The sequence below is a fragment of the Hetaerina americana genome, unplaced genomic scaffold (genome assembly GCF_022747635.1).
Source record: "Hetaerina americana unplaced genomic scaffold, ioHetAmer1.1.p SCAF_1, whole genome shotgun sequence".
NCBI classification, from domain to species: Eukaryota; Metazoa; Arthropoda; class Insecta; order Odonata; family Calopterygidae; genus Hetaerina; species Hetaerina americana.
Genome location: NW_027286069.1, coordinates 76183184 through 76204894, shown reverse-complemented (window position 1 = coordinate 76204894; position 21711 = coordinate 76183184). Strand labels below are relative to the sequence as shown.

The 21711-nt window shown below is 34.5% G+C and overlaps 1 protein-coding gene across 1 annotated transcript; it reads right to left on the bottom strand.

The window, feature by feature from the left end:
- Positions 1 to 544: 544 nt before the first annotated feature.
- On the bottom strand, positions 545 to 18836 carry Acat2 (Acetyl-CoA acetyltransferase 2). The gene is made up of 8 exons (XM_071591870.1): positions 18744 to 18836; positions 18521 to 18642; positions 17919 to 18031; positions 17629 to 17834; positions 12861 to 13102; positions 10253 to 10441; positions 8568 to 8730; positions 545 to 5813 (listed from the first exon to the last, which is right to left on the bottom strand). The coding sequence occupies exons 1-8, from the start codon at positions 18793 to 18795 to the stop codon at positions 5686 to 5688; spliced, it is 1215 nt and encodes a 404-aa protein (XP_071447971.1). The 5' UTR covers positions 18796 to 18836; the 3' UTR covers positions 545 to 5685.
- Between the last annotated feature and the right edge of the window lie 2875 nt (positions 18837 to 21711).

Here is a 21711-nt window from a genome sequence, read left to right as displayed (position 1 = left end):
TTTTCATAGTTTATCTCCATATTTCATAGAAAAATTAATCTGAGTTTATAGATACGTAAGGTGTCAATCCTGAAGTCAATATTGAATATTTAAGAAATACCCTATTTCAATATTTCGTTCAACCAGGAGACCATTCAACTGGAATGGGAAATTTTGACAATGGAGAATACAACAGAAGGGAAGTACTGCCCATGGTCAAGTCACTTGAACGTGAAGTTTTGCTGCACAATTAAGTGACTTGATGCATCAAGAACCAAAATAGAATGAAAATGGAGGCATGGCAAGGAAGAAAGGAACTCATAAAAGTTTTATGTAATGTCAGACCAAGCAAATACTTTTCTGCAAGAAAAAAATCAATGATTGGACTCTTGGGGTATGCTTTTAAAAGTGTTCCTTTGGAAAGAGCAGCATCTGAGGATAATGAAATGTATGGGTTTCCAAAGGTAATGGTTAGGTTATTTTTTGACATACAAGCTCCTACTTGTATTCCCTCTCAGGACATCCAGATTAAAATAAAAAGGCATTTTATTAACAATGTAAAAAGTTTTATTCAACATTCCTGTGAGCTTTTCAAAATACATAATTTAAACATAAGCTCGTATATAAATAATGATCCTCTATATAACATCCTACATTTATGATTTCCAACACTTTTCCATAACATAAACCCATCATTATTTCAGGTAACAACATGCTGTTACACACTACAATGAACAATTTCATTGTTAAAAAAATTTTACAAACATTAAAATCGGATAAAAAACTTTTTTTGAGCATTAAGCAAACCCCTTGCATTGCAGTATGCAATTCTTCACAGCTCAATTTAAAAACATTGAGGCACTTCTTTAAAGTTAACAATCTGCCAATGTAAGTACAATCTATTGGAATCAGCAAAATAAAGCTTTTTCCAGCTTTGAAAGTGAGCTCATCAGCTGAAAGTCACAGGTTGAATTGGCTATCACTTCTTTTCTTTACATGGGCTGATCCAAGTACAATACTTCCTTTATTTCTAATATACAATGTGTTGACTCCTTGCACAGTGTTAGGTTAGAAAATTATGCTGTCCCACAGCAAAGTAGCATCTGTGTGAGAACCTCCCAAAAAGGAAATTTAAACCAATCCACTACAGTAAATATGCTAAAAATATTCTGCCAATGATATCATTGGTGGAGAAAACATGACGGTCATCAGACTACCTAATAATATAAGCACCAGCATTGGCAATAGGACAAAAAGTTTCCTTTAATGTTAAGTTCTTGATAAGGTTACCATAATTATTTCAATACATACACCTCCATCAATCACCACATAAAGCCTGGAGGAGCTCAACACTCTGCTTTACACCCTCTAAATGAAGCAAATTATGATTGAAGAGTGCATTTTTTGCGACATATTAAATCAACCTTACATCTTACTGACTCATGAGTTTGCAGAAAGCCTAAGCATTGATTTTATGATTGACAATCATGATTGTTCCTGCTGTCATTTTTACTCTTAACAATATCATTCACATTTGAAACATCCTTTAACATTGACACAAAGGAACTGAATTCGATAAAAAATTATATTTTGTTGGAATAAAAGTAAGCCATTCAAATTTTAAAATAGTAAATTGCAAGTGATAGAAATTGTACAATACTTGGAAGCCTCTGCCTTTCCGAATTATACTATGGAGGTACTTATGTCATTATATGTTATAGAACTAATACATAAAATGTCAAATACAATAACAATCAATTTCAAGTTTAACAGTAGTTACCAAAGCACAATGTTTTAGACTCAAATTATCACAATCTCTCAAAGATATCTGAGTAACTAATAGTAATACTGCTACTATAACTGGCCACTTTATGGTGAGGAATAACGACTAAAAATGGTACAAAAACAATTAAAATGATAACATTAAAATGATAAATATACTTGTGAACGGTACAAATGAGAAAAAAGTAGTAAACTTCAAAAGAAGATTTTAAGTACATTTATGCATATACTGTATGCTAGAATTTCTGGCAGACAACAGTTGAATCCCGGTTTCAGGATAAGTTGGGTATTGTGTTTTGTTTCCCTTAAATACACACTGACTTCCATGATAAATCTATATGCTTGTACCTTACATAGGTGATTAAAAATGTATTATTTTTATATGTATTCAAAAGTATATGAAAGATACACTAATCCATTTTCACTGTTTCAAGTTACACAATTTACAGCGAGATGATTCAAAGCACAAACTTGACTACATGGAGATCTTACAGCTTTTATTAGTTGTTCACAATGACTAGTATTGCAGATATTTTCGTTCAGATCAATGAAATAAATCTATGAAGTTTCTTTCCAACCAATTAATACTTAAAGTAGTACACCTTGATACCTTGTTTTTTAATCTATATGGTGATCACCCATTCATAATTGTACCCTAGGAAAATTAGAGTCTATTTTTATCATTCAGATTTTTTCAATTTGTGACATCATAGAATACATCTAGGGAGATTTCAAGATTTATGCAAATTATTAAACCTGTTAAAGAGAATGTATTCTTCATTCTCAATCTTTCTGAAAGAAGTTATGTTCACATCGTTCTCTCTTTGATACATAAAATCATGATAAAACTGATCACTAACACCCAACATGTACCAAACTTGGTCCAATTGTATTTATTGCTACACAATGTCAGGGTTCTTATAGTGATAAGTAGATACACTCGGTAATTTGCTTACTGGCTAACCTGAAGGTCGTAGGTACTAATCCCACATTGTTTATGGATATTGTGCCATCACAATATGAGTTCTTTTGAGTAACAGTCACCTAACCCAACTGAGCACCTTAAACTAAATTGCTACTATGCTTATAAAAGGTAATATTTGCTTAGCATAAAATTTAATTGCACAACAGTTTAAAAAAATATATTTCTAGTGTTAAGCAGGGGATAGCTATTACTAAAAATATAGCACTACTCCAGGGACTGCTACTGGTAGAAGTACCTAAGACTATAGATTGCCCTTGGTACTGACACCAGTACTAACCTTTTTTTTCTTACCCTCAGTGCAAATGTCAATCATAGGTTATAAGAGGTGTGCATAGTATCACAAAACTGTTCATTAATATTTTAACCACTCTTGTTACTTCCGCGGACATTCAGCACAAGACTTCCCATTCTAATATATCTAAGATTCCTGACCTGGGTACTGGTACATACATGTTCTAACACTATGTGCTAACCTCTGGTAATAACACAATGAGTAGATATCTACAGTTGCACTCTCCTAAGAACCAAAATATAAATATTATTGTATCCTATTAAGTGTAAATCAGCCTTTTGAATTTTAACGATATTTAACAGTAGCTAAAATTATTAAAGGGGGAAAACAATTTATCAAATATTTAGCCAGAACATTAAGGTCACTACTGCCAATATACCTTTGCTTAATCTAAATGAATAGCATTCTCATCATTCTGAATTGCATCTTCATCTATTGTTTCAATGTGATTGCAATCTTCTGAAATGATTCCATACTTTTTATTACCAATTCATGGATTCTAATCTTATTTTCACTATATGGTCCCAAAACATAAACATCTTTCAACTTAATTCACACATGTGTTTCATCACAGAATTTACATTTTCTACAGAAAATACCATGGAAAGGCAGAGGTTTCAGAATTGGGTGGCAGGTTAATGGAGTACAAGTTTCTTCACAAAAAAACATGAGCTATAAAAATTGTATAAATATAGGGCTCACACACTTTTCATGGAAAAAGTGGCAGGTACCATTCAAACACCAATGATACATAATAATGTCAGAGGGCTAGGCTAGAGTTGTTGACTCTGTGATGAATATCTCTACAGTGCAATGCTAAGAAGATATAGCAACAGCTATGAACAACAATGCAGTGAAAGGAAGGGTACACAAGGATTTTAGTACTTGATGAATCAAAAGGTATAGATCATAAGAGAAGCACACCAAAGAAGAATAAGGTCTTTCAGAACCTGATGCTGGAGGCAGATGAACAAGATAAAGTGGAATTATGAAGTTAAAAATGAAGATATACACAAAAGGGGGAGAGGAATAGTCGCTTGCCATATTGATCACCACATAGAAAAAAATCACCAGATAGTTTGGAAATATCCCGAGAGACAATTTCCAAGGGAAAAGGAAAGATTTCACAACAAAAACGAAGGGACAAATAAGTCAGCAGCCTAATAAAAATTCATCTAAGAGGGCTATCAGGTTGTGAAAATATTAGCATGGGAGAGGGAAAAAAATGGTATACCAGTGTATCTATCAATCTTTTGATTTAAACACAGATGAATGGCATAGGACAAAAGTATTCACCGAATTATGACAAGAAAAATTCAAAAGGCAAGCTATCTGAAAGGAATGGATTATAACATATATAATTGGAAAGGCTTTGAATATTATTCATGTGGTAAACTGATAAATTAGGTTGAAAATGTATGGACTACTAGGGTTCAAGATAATGATCATTTTTTTAAATATAAAAAGCAGGTTTGATGAGACTGAATGTAAACAAATATTTTATCAATGACTTTTCTCCTAAGTAGAAGGTATTATGATTACATGAGCACCCGTCTCAAGAATGAATTTTGACAACCATGGGTCAGTAACTTAAATCTCTTATGTCAGTTTACAGACATAAATCAAAAGGTGATACAAAGAAGAAGATATCATCACAGGAAATGACGTGCATAAATACTATAATATGAATAGCAATCAACAAGATTCACTTAGCCCTTTTTTTAAGTCAATAGCAATAACAAATAATATAAAACTAATAAACTGGCCTTCACAGAAACTGTGTTTGTTATATAATAACATTAAGACATTTTCAAACAAAATAAAAAACATTTGTTATCAATGGAACTTGAATAAATCTATATATTATAAATATATCAATAGACAAAAATATAGCAACACTAATATGAGGCTTTTAACCTTGTGGCATTTATGGCACATACAGTAATACTCAAAATTAGTAAATTTCAAATTAATTTAGAGTTTTGTGGTAGCCATTAAAAGTGTATACCTGCACTGCAAAAAGCACTCTAGAGCCACACATGGAAAGACAAAGAGCAGAAAAGTGGTGGTTGGTCGAAAATTACTTTTATGGTGTACGTTTGTGCAAATCATTTCACTTAACCACCAACTGAGATTCATTTTTTGCTAATTTTTTCAATATACATACTCCAAAATGACCCAAATAAAAATCTAATGGATTTTTTTAAATGCCAAAGCCTTATTTTCTCTCAACTAATTATAAATGTGAGGACTCTTAGAGTACCAGAATGTTTTTACTCCAATGGATACCAAGTAACTGAACCATTTTCAAATTAAAATTGTTCGTCATTTACTTCCAGTCTCAGTTTTCAACAGAAAAGAAAAACCCAGAACTTCCTCTCGCAAAGATACTACTAATATTTTTGTATATTTTACTTCTGAATTGTCACTAGGAATGTGGCTCCACAAATTTTGAGATAATACTGTATATACTGTATAGAACCAAACAACTAAATGTTTATGATATGATATTTCAATAAATAACTGTTATTCAAAAAGTAATCTGATAAAAACTCATCTTAAAAATGAACCAAAAGAATAAAAATAAACCAATAGAAAATAATTATCCATAAAAAATATTTCGAAAATATCTTATCCCTTCAGATTTTTAATCTGTGCAGTTGCATTCAATGCACATTGCAACACCCATCCCACCTCCAACACAGAGAGCTGCAACACCTCTCTTCTTATTCTCCTGCTGCAAAGCATGTACCAAAGTCACCAAAATCCGTGCCCCTATGTGTAAAAAAATACAAAAACATGTAAGTTTAGAAATTTTGTAAATGATCACAATATAAATATGTATATTGAACATAACAGTACTTTGTAGCTGCATATGTAGTGCATAAAAGTTGCAATGGTTATGGGTCCCAACTCATTATTTTTACCCTCCTATATGAGGTCTGTTAAAAAAGTATCGCAAATTTTTAATTTTCGCCCGTTACATATATTTGATTTTCTATATTTTTGTGGCATTATGTTGGTACTTATGTCTCCCACTTATGCTGAAAAGTTCGGTCATTTTGAATATTCAGCGAATTGTAGCCAACTATTTTACTTGGACGTGTTTTGGCTTGTCTTCAATTTTTGCCAGCTCCAAAAAATGGAACAAAGAACCTGTATCAAATTTTGTGCGGAAAACAAAATTAAGTGCGCGGATGCATTCCGAATGTTGACTATGGCATACCTTGGACCAAAGCAACGTTTATCGGTGGCACAAAATGTTCTCAGAGGGCCGAGAAGATGTGAACGACGAAGAGCGTACCGGATGCCCAAGCACGTCAATAACACACGAAAACATTGATGAAGTGAAGAAAATAGTATTGGCCAATCGTCAAATCACCGTTAGAGAAGTTGCTGAGGACCTAAACATATCAATTGGCTCGTGCCATTCGATTTTTAACAATGATTTGGGCATGATATGGGTCACCGCAAAATTAGTACCAAAATTGCTCAATTTCCACCAAAAACAGCAACACATTAACATTGCTAATGGGTTTAATGTAGGACTCTGTCCGCGACAACCCCAAGTTGCTCCAGAGGGTCATAACAGGTGACGAATCATGGGTTTATGGTTATGACGTGGAAACTAAAGCTCAATCATCCCAATGAAAGCTGCAGCACAAGCCAAGGCGGAAAAAAGAGTGCCACGTTTGGTCGAATGTGTAATTTTTACTTACAGTTTTCTTCGATTGCAGGGATCATGAGTTCCTGCCACATGGTAGAACAATAACTAAGGAATATTACCTGCAAGTTATGCACAATTTGCACGAAGCAATCCACCACAAACGCCCAGATTTGTGGAAGAACAAAAATTGACTTTTGCACCATGACAACACCCCTGCTCACACATCGTTACTTGTGTGCAAATTTTTGGCCAAAAACAACACACTAAAGATACCGTATTCCCCATATTATAATAAAGAAGTACTACAAATTAGAATAAATGACGTGTAGTAATTATATGTATCTTCTTTTTCTCATGGATTTATGAGGGGATATAACTGTAACAGTAGTAGATCTATATAAAATAGAATGCAATTAGAAAGGCATGCTACCAGACTAATTTATTTTTCCAAAAATTTTCTATAAATTATTGTGTACATAGGTAGGTATATGTTAGGGTTTTTTCAATTTTCATTAGATAATGCGCATTGTTATTTTTTCATTCTTCTGAACATTTTTTTATAGATAACGCGCACGTCATCGATGGGAAAATATGGTATATTTTTGTAGTACACAAAGAAAGGTCAAAATGGCCATGAGAGAGCTCTGAATGAGGGGTGATAATAAGGAACTTCATCATCAGATTCACGTGGCCCACATTTTAACTGAATAGTAAACACTTGTGGGTTTAGTTTTTCATCATTCTTTCCCTCTAGGGCCACTAGGAATTTAGGTTTATGATATGCCATTAAAATCCACACTGGAGTTGTCATCAGTATTTCAATTAATGGATTAATTATTATCCAGAAGATGTTAGTCCATCACGGCAGACTCACTGGAAATGTTAGAATACAACATTTCGAGGGAGTCTGCTGTGAATGAGACATTTTGTTATTTTCTTCACACTTTGGTCGAGTTGTTTGATGCCCATATTAAATGAGCTTTTAATTTGCCACAGACTTTATTTTGAGGTACAACTTGATTCACTAACTTGCAGCATCATTAGGTACATGCTACACGGACAGCAATTGAATATATACCTTTCAGACAGAGGAGGAGGAGGGGGTAGGGGCAGACGGGTACATAGAACTGTTGGATTTGCTCGTTGAGGTAAACAAATCCAACAGTTCTACGCAACCATCCACCCGCACCCCTCCCATGCCCCTGACCAGACCAAATGCTTAGTCATAACCAAGGTGCCTCCACCTCTCCTTCCCCTAACCGAAAAAACCCAGACCACTTAGTTTGACATCCCAAAAAACTTTGACCCCCCCCCCCCCCCGCTTTCTACTTTCCACCCTCCCTATCCCGCTTTCTTTGCCACCCTCCCACTCTTCTCTGTCTGAATGGTATTTATTCAATAGCTGTGCATGTAACTTGTAACTAATGATACCACAAGTCGGGGAAATGCATTGTGCCTTTAAATAAAGGCTGTGGAAAATTACAAACTCATTTAATATGGACATTACCTTATTAATCAATGTCAATTTTTCATGCACCCTATGCAAAAAATCAAGCACAGTTCGAGTTAATAATTTTCAAAGAACATTTTGGTAAAATATACTTCAAGAAGGATATGAAATTTTCGGAACATTTAACACACTTGTTAATTTCATTACAATGATATGAAATAGGGAAAATTATTTATTGTAAGTTCTTGTCATTGTTTCCTCATTTTTTAAAGAAGAATAGTGAAGGAAAATATAAATACAGTTATGAAGGGCTGTGCCCGACACTATAACTTTCAAAACAATATATTTAAATAAGTTAGCAATGATGCAAAAGGAAGCAAAATATATTTTACAATTTTCATAGTAAACATACCAGACGCTCCAATAGGATGACCTAATGCTATAGCTCCACCTCTAATATTAACTTTTGATGAATCCAGCCCCAGATCACGAACACATGCAATTGACTGGGAGGCAAAGGCTTCATTTAATTCAAACAGGTCAACATCATTAAGTGTCCATTTGGCTTTTTCAAGCTGAAAACAAAAAAAAATTCCAAATCAGTCATATTTAAAAGCCAAAATTAGTTTTCACTAAAGTGAGCAGGCAGGGCAGAGAAGAAATCAGCAGCAACAACATATTAGCAATTCACACAGAGAGTGAACACAAAGTTGTTTCAACCCAAGCATCACCTCACCAAGGGTTCTCAAACTCAATGAATGATGCATTTATTAGCTTAAAAAAGGTTTACGAGTCACCAACTTAGTGGTTTTATCACATAATATCCTATTTTATTAAAAGAAGGTGGCTAACATACAGGCTTCCCACTGCAAGAGCCCAGTTTTGAATACTGGATGTGGCAGATTTTTTTCAGCAGTATCCCAATCCATACTTGAGGTGCTTTGTGGAGAGCACTTTGAGTGAGTACGACGTTCATATGATGGGAGGTTAAACTTAGACTCCTTGGTGCCTTTCATTAAGAGTAGGCTAATGCCGATACTAGGTTTCCCTCTATACTTCCTCCATTCCCTTCCACCCTTAATGGCACAAATGACCTCAGCTATCGGTCACTCCCCTAAATCTACTATTACTAGGAATGACACTTTAAGGCTAAAGAAACAGTAGGGTAGTAATAGATGACGTGATACACAAGCAGTGGCTTAACATGAGTTATAAGTGCTACATAATAAAACTCTCAAGCATGCAAGTATATATGGCATACAGAAAATGTTTTCAATTAAAATCAGATTAAGTTTAAATATATTTTTACAGGGACTATGAAACTAGTTGCGCATCACACTGATGATTTGCAAGTTGAACTCTGGGATTGGTTTTCCTATGGCTTGAAAATAAGATGCATTGATATTCAACCCATTGTAATTGGAAAAAGTACCAGTTTTATACACTGGCTAACATGGTACCAGATTTACTAGGCATCCTCAACAAAATGCCAGAAATTGATTTCATCATACCTTGCAAAAATAGTTCATATTGGTGATCATAAAAATTATATGAGACCGCCTCTGATTTAATAACTTGTCACTAGATAAAGGATGTATCTATCTATTCTTAACAAAGCTGATATTTTTTGTGTTTTAGAATGCATTTAAAATATGCTGAAATGTATCAATAGTACATACCTTTAGGAAAATAGGCATTTTATCCAAAATAAAAAACAGTATTGAACAAATTGAATTAGGTACTGTTGGTACTAAAGCCCTCCTTGAGCATTTTAAGTTTCACAGAAACATGTTCTTGTTTCTCCATCAATATTATCAACGAACTTTCTATTGAAGTATTCATGGGTATTCCATTGGGTCAGCTGCTGATTTTTTTACGACTAAATATGCCATTGAAATGTTGGCCGCTGATGCCCTGACCAGGCGGAAAACCCACGAATACTTTACTGCAATCATGCACAGGGAAAACACAAAATCTTAGAAATTTCTATTAAACTTTTCATGCATTTTCTAACCTATGCATGCCGTAATATGAGTGAAATAATTTTCTTTTCTCAAATACAATAATTAAAGCATATGAAATAAAATTAAATCTTACTGCTTTTTTAATGGCAGGCACAGGTCCCATTCCCATCTGCATTGGCTCTAGGCCTACTTGGGCAAATGAAATTATTGAAGCAATGACTGGAAGACTTTTACTTAAAGCATATTCTTCGGAAGTCAACACCAAAGCAGCAGCCCCATCATTAATACCAGATGCATTTCCAGCAGTCACTGTCCCATCTTTCTGTAAAAGTCACATTTTCCCTCCTTTGTCAGTCCTTTCCTTTGAAAATTATATTCAATACATTATTGAAACATTACTAAAATGAATATGACATCAATTCAAATCAAAGAATTACAGAATACTTTCTCTGACAGAGCAAATCCTAAGACTTTATTTGGACCCTTATGAGAAGTCTTTTAAAAAAATTGCATATAGCTGACAAAGTTGAAATTTACGTACATATACTATGGTGTGCTTCCCTGGTCCTAATAACTATGAAACCGTATAAAACATGTTCTTTCAGTTTGATGAACACATTAAATATAAAATGTTAATATCATTTTTTTTGTTATTTTTACAACCAAAAAGCATTCTAAGTAGCCAAAAAACTAAGTGAAATGTACATATTTACAAAAAGTTTTCAAGGGTCTGGATCAGTTTCCATGCAAATCATCTCTGTACATTATATTTCTGAACCCAGATGATCATTTTGGAATTGCATTTTGATTTTTATCATACATTTTTCAGTTTTAATTGCCTCTGAAAGTTTCCGAGTTATTTATTTAAAATATTACCTAATCCATGTAAATGCATCGAGATGAGCAGAATATTTTTCTTTTCTTTTTTGGAAATATTTTTTCCTAATTCCCTTGAAATAATACCTTCCTTTACAATTATGAATATTGAACAACTATTGCATTTGACCAAACTATAGCATGTATACAGCCATAAAAACATAGATAATAAAAAGGAGAAAAACGAGCATTAGTTAAAAATTCTGAAAATTTTTAGGCATGATGATAGGCACTTATTTTGTATTCATTTGTACAACAATCTAATAGTTCATAAATATTATGAATTATGATAACCAGTCAATCAGTCAATAGAAAACATTAATGAACACAAATATCAAAATATGCATAAAAGTTAAAAAGAAAATGAAGAAACAAGAAATTCATTCTCCTGCTAGGGCCCTTAAAGATATAGAAACTATCTAACAAACTCTGTGTTGTTAATTTGTGAAGATATATGTGATGAATTAAGGATACTAAATCCTTTATCGAAACACACAAGTATACCTCTTTTTTCTACAAGATATTTCACGCTTCAAAATTTAGTGCTTCAAAATATGTTCAAATGAATTGCATTTATTTGCATTAAAAAATTAATGGAGTTTATATTCACTATTTTCTTTTAATCCTGTGATATATTTGATTTATATTACATCAGAAAGAGCTTCTTAAGTGTTTCCATAAGCCTCAATTTTACAGGTACACATCCTGCTGTGGTAGTGTCCAGACTGTGGTTCTTCTACTTTACTCACTTCTAACTGTTACAATGTGCGCTGCAATAGAAAATCCCGTGATTTATGAAAGGGCAATCTGTGATTAGGTTTCCACTAGCAAAAACCCACAAACCAATTGAAATTCATAGGCAACTTCTTTTAAGTGCATGGAGACGGAATAATGAGTGAAGGTAGAGTGATGCAGTGATGCATTCAGTTTAAAAATGGTTGCACCATTGTTCATGACTAGAATCAAAGTGGTCGGCCTAGCTTTTGACAGAAAAACTGATGAATTGCCAGCCAGTTCTTGGACATCATGGGCAATTTTCCAATCACTCACTAACTAACAACACCACTGATGCACAACACTGTCTGTCACTCATCACTTAGTCGGTGCCCAGCACACATTTCCCAATGAATTTCAGCAGCTTCGAGTTTCTTGCCAGTAAAAACGTTATCAATATGTGGACTTTACATTTGGTGGGATTTCCAATTGTATTGCTCATTTTGACTCGCTACAGTATACAAATGACAAACAGCGCAGCCTTCCAAACACTTCAGTTTGAGGCATACTTCCCTAGTGTGTGTCAATACAGCAAACATTTCACTCCCCCCACTACTTTGCTCGCTACATGCAAATGGAGGTTACTTTCTGGACAGCCCTCGCTTGTATAAAGTGAATCAGTCTTCATTTGATGAAAAAATATTAATTCCACTATTATGTATTAATAATTATTCAAAATGCATACCGCTGCTCTCCATTTCTATTTTTTAAGTATAACTTAATTCATTTGTATAGATGGATAAAACAAAAAGAATGGAAAGAAATATTGCAAATACACTCTCAATAAGTATCATTTCAATTTTTTTGGACTGGTCATCACAAATCAATGATGATATTGAATACACTGAGATATGTGAGCTGAGGAATAAGAAAAGTCATTCTTAATAGGTTTGACTTGGGAATATTGATTGGCAGCAGATTTCACGCTCACCATTCATACTTATCCCAATCAATACCATAAGTCAGTCCTATATGGGTTAACTTCCTTTTTTCTCAACTACTCAGTGGAATATCTAATATCCACCCATCCAATCGCTTACTCTATTGCTTTCATTAAACTTTAAATCGGTTATAAAATTTTCATTCAAAACCTTGAACACTGGCTTCAGCTTCAGCAAGTCTTCCATAGTTGAATTTGGCCTGGGATACTCATCCTTAGCAATTATAGTAGTTTGACCCCTCTTTGGTCCAGTCACTTCTACAGGCACAATTTCTGCATCAAAGCCTCCTTTTCCAATGTGACTTAAGGAAATGGCAGTCCGCCTCTGAGATTCCAATGCCATGGCATCCTGTTGTTCACGAGTGATTCCCCATTTACTTGCTACTTCCTCCGCTGTAATAAGTCACAAATTCCAAAAATACATAAGATAATGCATTATAATAAAATATTAAATTAATAGATAGTAAATAATTGAATAATAACCATTATATAGGTTAATAGTGACACATTAATTACCATTAATTGCCATTGACAACACCTGTAATTAACCTTATTCCCTTTGGCCAAACACTTGTGGTCCAATTCCGATTTACTATGGATGCAGAAAACAGAGATTTCACAGCATAAAAATCATTAGCTTTGGCCAGGCTCAAATCCATAATGAATAGTTTCTTTCGGTGAAATTACTAACATAATACAATAATTTTATAAAATATAAAAATTTCTTTGTGGTAGGAACTAATTAGTTAAGTATCAGCACATGCAGTAGTAATAAACCAATTGCTAAGACCATAAAACTCAGGTTCAGAGTATAAACAGATTAAAAAGCTCACTGTTCCATCCCTATCCAACCACATATTGCAAGGTGAATGAATGAGAAATTCATATTACTTTTCATTAATTTTTGAGTGGCAAAAAATATTTTTACCCAAAAATGTTATCTGCCGGACACACTAAATACTATAATATAATCTATAATATTTTCAAGCCAATATTTTGCATTTGGCTGGCAATGATAAGCTGTTGTCATCCATTTTGTTGGTGAAAGTAAAATTTGCATGAGCCCTATCAACGCATATCAAATGGTGGAGAGAGATAGGACTAGAGGAGAGTCATTAATATCACATAACTCATCAAGCTTCTCAAAATTATGCACAGAAAAAAATTATACTAGGAAAAGAAAAGAGTTATAACATGAAACTAGCATGTTGGCTCCTCTTTTCAAAATTCAAAATAAAAAATGTGCTGTTCTTAAAAAATCCATTTGAGTTTCATGCCATATTAACCAAAAATTTGAAAGACTTCCAGACCAAGGTTCTAAATCCCACAACTTTTTCAGGCTCCACGAATTTCCCTGTTTGACATATACTACTGATGAGCATTTGAACAAAACTTTTAAAATATTGTTTCTTGTAGTAGTCATTAGGAGAGGTAATCAATAGCTGAGGTACTATGTGTCATTGGGGATATATGGGAAGATAGAAGTAGGATTTTCCAAGCATGGGGGAAGGGTAGAAAGAAACCCAGCATTGGCATTAGCCTAATCTTAATAAAAGGACCCAGTTTCCCTATTGGATTGATATCCCTAATGAAAAATACTGCAACAGTTGGGATCCAAACCTGGGCCCTCAGGGTGTGAAGTCGATACACTACTCATGGCACCAAGTATATTGTAAAGAAAACAAAGATAAACTTGAATTTCTTCGACACCACTTATTTTTTCATATTTGAATGAATAATGTGCATTCCTATTCAATTCACTAATACAGTGAAACCTCTCTCACTAAGTAAATATGGTGAAAAACTCCTACTAAGCAACCACCCCTTTTAATGACCATGATAGTGAGCCCAGTATGTTCCGTGTATTTAAGACCACTCCTCACCCTGACAAAAGACAAATTTTCCCTAGCTTTGGGAAATTAGACCAGCCTGACTAACCAGGCCTACTGGCACCCACCAGTAGCAAAGTTCAAAAACGAATTAACGGTGTTGGAAAAAAAGTGGAATTATCCAAGAGAGGGGAAAAATCGAGAAGGAATATATTGAACAACTCACACAATAGTGACCAGAATTCAAGGAGAAAAAGAAAACTAAAAAAAAGTAGAGGAAAACCAACTTAGCAGTTTTTGAAGTTTCAAATTTTTTGGTTTATAAACAGGTGGTGCTTTAATTAAGGAAATTGTACTGCATCAATAATTTTTTGTAAGATAATCCATTACTGACATTTTTATCTCATTTTATGCTGAAGCCCTTTGTGAAGGACTATCTACAAAAAAGATGACAATTCAGACTTCATGAAATCAAGAGCAGTCACCAAGTTTCACTTTTCAACAGGTAATTTCAGTTATATAAAGGTGCCATAGGCGAGTGACAGATGGCAATTAGCTCAAAATCATGAAAATGAATTAACTTTTTAGAGGACTAAATTATGTTTCTAAAAAGAAAATAACACAACTAAAAAGCAGAAGTTTAAAGTAGACCTCTATATGAAAATACTTTCGCTACAAAGTGAGACTGACTAAAAATTAAAAAAAAACAAAGAAATACATACATTTTTTTAAGAAACTTTAGATGACTGTAAAACATGTAGTAAAAATGAATCAAGTTCTTTGATTTAGTGAACAGCTAAAATTTCTAAGTCTTCCAGCCCATTCTTTTCAATCTCTCAAGTTCCAAAGATTGACCTTTCACAAAGGTAACAGTAACTACTTTATTTTCATCAAATATCAATTCTCAGTTAATGGTATACATTATTTTATAGCATATATCGTATTTTTTAATAAATCGTGTATTTATGAATGCATACAAAGTAAATCCCAAAACTCATAAATATATGGTTACACAATAGTGCCAACAACTACCTCGGAGAAGATCAGTTAGGCTTGAGAAAAGGGAGAGAACAATGATGCCATTGCAGTGATGAGCACAGAAGCAGAAAAGAACATTGAATAAAATCAGGATGTCTTTATTTGCTCAACGATTATGAGAAGGCATTTGACCGTTTAGAGTGGGCAGAGTTAATGGGGGTATTGTGGAATATGGGAGTACACTGCAGCGATAGGAAACTTATTTAAAACTTGTATATTAATCAAGGCAGAACTGGTAGCAGATGGAGAATCAGGATGGGCAATGTTATGCAGGGGAGTGAGACAGGTTCTCCTGTTATTGCCAGTAATTTTCAACATATATGCTGAGGAAATGTTAAATGTAGTGTGAGAAGGGCATGAGATTGGTATAAAAGTGGGCTATAAGATGGTTATCAGGTTTGTAGATTATCAAACAATAGTAGTCAGACAGCCAAGGGATTACAGTTACCATTTAATGCAAGTAGCAGTATTTAGGGGAGGCGACCGACTGCTGAGGTCATTTGCGCCATAGGGGACGGATAGGAAAGGATAAAGGGTGGAGAGAAACCCGGCATCGGCATTAGCCTACTCTTAACGAAAGGTGCCAAGGGGTCCCCGCAGCTTAACGTCCCATCCGACGGACGGCGTACTCACTCAAAGTGCCCTCCACAAAGCACCTCAAGTGGGGATCGAGATACCTCTGAAAAATATTCAAAACCGCCGGGATTTGAACCCGGGCCCTCTGGGTGGGAAGCCAGTACGGTAGCCACCACACCATCTCGATTCCCCATTTAATGCTTTACAGGAATTATGCAGAGGTGCGGGATAATAATTAAACACAAGAAAATAAAACTAATGAGATTATCAAGAAGTAGGAAAGCCAGATTAAGTATTAAAGTAGGAGAGAAAAAACTAGAGCAGGTGGAGCAGTTCATTTACTTGGACAGTATTTTAGAGAAAGAGGGGCATGTATTGGGGACATTAGGACAGGAATTCCATTAGCAAGCAAAGGATTTACAAAAAGAAGATCATTGATGACAGGTGCACAATAGAAAAATGTGAAAAAGAGATTAGTAAAGACTATAATATGGAGCATAAAGATTTATGGACATGAGACATGATCTTATAGGCAAGAGGATGAGCATAGATTGGAGGCTTTTGAGATAAGGGTGTGGCTAATAATGGACAAATAAGAAGGCAAATGTTTTAATAGGGTGAGTGAAGAGAGGAAGCTGCAGGGGAAATTTGGAAAAGGCAGAGAAGTGGGTGGATGAGGGCCTATTGAAAAGCCATTTTAAAAGAGAAAATATTAGGTAAGCAGGTACTGAAATAATGAGAGTAAACTTTTTAAACAGCATGATGACCAGCAAAAGTTACAAAGGATTTTGCAAGGAAAACAAAAATTTATCGCAACACATATAGAGGAAAGAGTCATTAGGGAACATCAAAAATAGGTAGAATAATACCTTGAATAAATATTAAATGAATGGCTATTGTCTTTGAACTTTCGCTACTGCTGCACCATAGCAAAAAACCCAGTGGTTGATGAGACAGGTGAGGGCAGAGCTCATTTACAAGTAGTACTAAACCCAGATAGGATGGTCTCCTTTACCTCTACACACTGTTTTGTTTAAAGTTCTCCTACCCAGACTTCTTCAATTATGCTTTATATAAGTCATTTAAACATGAATAAAAGGAAACTTTATATAATAATAACAATATCTTTCATTGTCAGAGCCACAGGAACTGATGTGACCATGGCTAGTAGAAAAAAGTGGATGTAACCTACTGATGATTAGGTTTGAGTATATGCCATTCCATAAAAGATAAGGGATACTGAATAAAACAAGACTAAAGGTAGCAAAAATAATATCAATGACAGCTAGGGTTCAGAGGGAAGTGCATAATGGCATCACCTGGATTTGAACCAAAGACAAGGAAGTCCAATATGCACTGCCACAACCAAAATTTAGCACATTGTTACTACCGTTAAAGATACTTTAAACTTAAGTGTTGGTCTTTTCTAAAACAATCCACTTCAACAACTTACTAGATCTCTATATCTTAACCTACCAGTCAACCCCATGTGTAAGTTATTAAAAGCATCGGTAAGGCCATCACTAATCATGGTATCAATTAGTTTCGTATCTCCCAAAATTTTATCCCCTCCTAATCGAAGCCTATAGCAGTGAGGAGCCTGGCTCATAGATTCTTGTCCTCCACAGACAACCACTTTCGCCTGGCCATCAGATATCATGGAAGCTCCTAATGAAACAGCCCTATAACAGAGGAATTTTTCACAATTAATATTTAAAACAACTAACGACCTAACAAATAATATTTAAACTTAAAGAGTGAATTACTTCAATCCGGAGCCACAGAGCATATTCACTCCGTATGCAGGTACTTCCTTCGGTAACCCAGCTTTCATAGATGCTTGACGAGCTGGGTTCTGACCTTGGCCAGCAGTGAGAGCCTATATAGAAAACAGTATTTTTATTAACAATGGCTTCGTGTGGCTTGAGCTAACTGTAAAACTGATTATTCACTGGGACAAAGCCTAAAAAATATACAAAGTAGTCATTAAAACATAATTAGTTATGAAAGTAAAACAAAATGATGAGAACGAACAATTCGACTTTAACAAGCACATTGGTTAAAGATCCACGGAATTTATCCATTGAAACGGTGAAATCCAAACGATAACTGAATTTGTTTTTTAATATCTCAATCGTTGATTAATGCCCAAATATTTCCACGGAAATCAACAAAAATGGGCGAATTCCTACCATGCATGAAAGTGTAAATGCGAAATTTTAAATTCTTAAGATAATGACAACACATTAAACGAGAATTAATAATTTTGAACAGAAAATATTAATCAGAAAATGCCCTTCTTAATGTTGCAGTACGCAGGTTTTGATAGTCATATGATAATTTAGCATTTAATATAATGTATTTTTACCTGTCCTAGGATAACTTCAGAAACATCATTCGGCTGTAACCTGGCTCTAACTAAAGCTTCTTTTATGACAACCGCTCCAAGATCATGTGCGCGAAGAGAAGATAACGCGCCACAGAAAGAACCTGAGATAAAGAGTTTTAACAAAAAATAATCATACCTCCGTCGCATAAAAAATCATCCATAGAAGATAAAACGCACGGGTGAATAAAATCTATGAATTCACCTATAGGCGTCCTAACGGCTGATATAATAACAACTTTATCCTTTCCAGCCATTTATTACAATATACCTTACAAAAATAGAACCAACAATAGTGTGCACTGATATTAAAAGTGACACGTTGTTCAGATATTCTAACGCTATTTATCATAAGTAGACGTCTATAATTTTCATAAATGTAGTCATTTGAAGAGTTATGAGAGATTGCGAGGAGCTGCTATCCAAGCAGCGCAAGTGTAGTATTCAGCTGTGTGATGATCCATATTCAGTGGTCGCAACATCAGCCTTACACTGCTAGGATTTGTGAAGACCCGTTCATTATCATGAACGTCCCACTTGAAGAGTCGTTCGTTAAGGATAATTTTTGGACCTGTTACCATAAATTTCTGTCGGGATAACGGGTGAACCCCTGTCATTACAGGCTTGCAGAGATTCTCCGCCGCTGGGTTGATACCGCCTAAAATAGGTCATAACCACTTTGAAAGAAGTAATGAAGCACTCGTGAAACATTGTGTGTCTATAGTTGATTTATTAGGCATTTTTCTCTGGTGCACCATCATGAAGTGCCAAATCTATATATATTAATTTATTGTTTGTTTTTAAATTCTTTACGATAATACTATTGCTTATCCAGAGCTGCTCAAATGATTACACTTTCATGTTTCTGCTGTGATAGCTTGATATAGCTTTTTCCATATTAAAAGAGACATGAAGAATTTGTGAAACTTGTATATTTCGGTGTTTGTTCTGTGGTGCCAAAGCTATTGTTTACCATTACCCTACACATGTGAAACGGTAAGGATAACAATGACAAAATGTTTATGTATTAAAAATAAATGTTTATGACATGCATACAACATTTACTATAGTGAAAAGACAGTGCTTCAGTCTAGTCTCGCGTGTAATGCTGTGAAGAGCAGAAACGAGTGTCAAATAAGAGAGTCGGTATCTGGATCAGGAGGATTACTTCTATCTCTACACAACCTATAGACTTCGTGGGTGGCATGCGACATCTCCTTGTTAGGAGTTCTCTTTAAAATGCTAGTTTTCTCATTCTTGTAAGAATTTCCTTTATTGCCATCCATTACTCATCTCTTTAATACTTTGTAAGTTGATTGTCATCAACTTACAACACATTTCACAATATGAACATACGACTTTATAACTATCTGCCTACTCAGTTGAAATCAGATGGTATCCTGAGTTTCAAGAATAGGGTATATACCTGGTTACTTGCTCACCCACTTTACTCATTGGATGAATTCTTTTGTGACAATCTTCATCACATTTAAGAAAGTATGTTTACATGTTAAATAATACTTATATTGACGACATTTAATATGGTTGTACCATTTTTAAAATGAATAAAGTATTGTTATTATTACTTGTTTTCTTCCCCTGATCAGATGTCCTATTAGCCTGTTTATTCTTTTTTTATTGCTTCTTTTCAACGGGTACCTTTTCCTCATTCTGTCCAGAGCTTTGTTGTGCCTAGTATCTTTAACATAGGCCAGTGCAAATTTGGATTTTCTTTATTCCTTTTTCTAGGATGTTCCAGTTTTCTATTCTGTGCAATGCCACACTCCTCGATAAGGTTTTTTGTGATATATTTCATCATTGTTCTGATTCCTTCACATGTTGACAGTCTGCGTTTGATATGAATTGCTTCTTTGTCCAGAGCTACTTTCTCCTGTTTTAGATCTTAACTATGTTATTGCTCCTTAAGGGCTTAATCAAATTATTTTACCGTTATGATTAGTCCAATTTCTTCAACTGGAACTGTTTGCTCTTTTGTTCAGGGTATCAATACCAAATTGTCGTGCGTACAATTCTTTCCATCTTAATGCAAATTCCATAGCAATTAGGTAGATTGCATAAATACTGTAATACATTCATTTGGTCTACCTACTCAATCTATAGAACATTACTGCTAAGACGATACACATACCTCTTCCCATCAACCTAAAGTGATTATCTCCTCAGTAATCATCTGCACTTTTCTCTCCATTCTCTTATCGACGATCCTGAGAACCACTTTAGCTGTGTGCAAATTTAAATTTATTGTTCTGTAGCTCTAATATGGGAGCCTTTCCCTTATTTGGGATAGAAACTAACATGGATCTTACTACATCTTCTAGCCAAAACTTTCCACATAAATATGGTAAATAATTCCTTTCCTCACCTGATATTAGCAATAGAGGAACAATTATTTTAGGTGTTTATGTTGAGAATGTGTAGATCAGTTTTTTAGCATGGAAGCAGGTAAAATATAAGGCAGAAATGTAGGACAAACAAGAGAAAGTTCAAACGCATAGTAAATAATACTTGCAAAGAAACCATTCAATCCCACCTTAATAAGTATATTAACTTTAATTGATAAAATTTTGCATTACCACAATCCATTAATTCTAATAAAGCAAGGATAATTTCTGTCTTAGGAATTTTTTCTTGCTTTGAGAAAAGCAAGCCCACTAAAAGCTTGTCATAAGACTACTGCAATTGCAAGGGTATTAATAGTTCCGCCGCATGGTTTCATGTAAACTTCATACAAGATTGAATCCTGCAAAATCCTTTCGTAACCTATTCACAGTGAGATTGAGTTTTTCTGCACCATATTACAGCAAGTTTGTGCCTCACAAAAAACTTTCAGCACCTTCTCATGATAAGATTTAGCTGGAGACAATGAGGTCGCAACAAGATAGAACCGTTTAGAAATCGAACAGAATTTTGTTGTGACAAAAGTTCATCTCCTTCAATATATTGCAATTGTCCAAAGTGAGAATCCAGCAATTAGCTTAAACTAAATGCATAAAATTTGATCAGCAACTATCAAAAAAGTAGCATGAGAAACAATTATGCATCCTTACCTGTGTTTGTTGCAGAAGGTGGGCACCCAGCTGTGAGTTGTGAACATGCCAATCAATACTCAAACCTTTTTTGCTTCCATTAAATAAAGAGCTACTTCATAATTT

Coding starts and splice junctions, on each gene's coding strand:
- Acat2 (XM_071591870.1), bottom strand. CDS start 18,795: ATGGCTGGAAAGGATAAAGTTGTTATTATATCAGCCGTTAGGACGCCT. Junction 13,103..17,628: donor CTTACACATGGGGTTGACTG/GTAGGTTAAGAT, acceptor GACTTATTACAG/CGGAGGAAGTAGCAAGTAAA. Junction 8,731..10,252: donor TGCCTGCCATTAAAAAAGCA/GTAAGATTTAAT, acceptor TTTTGTTTTCAG/CTTGAAAAAGCCAAATGGAC.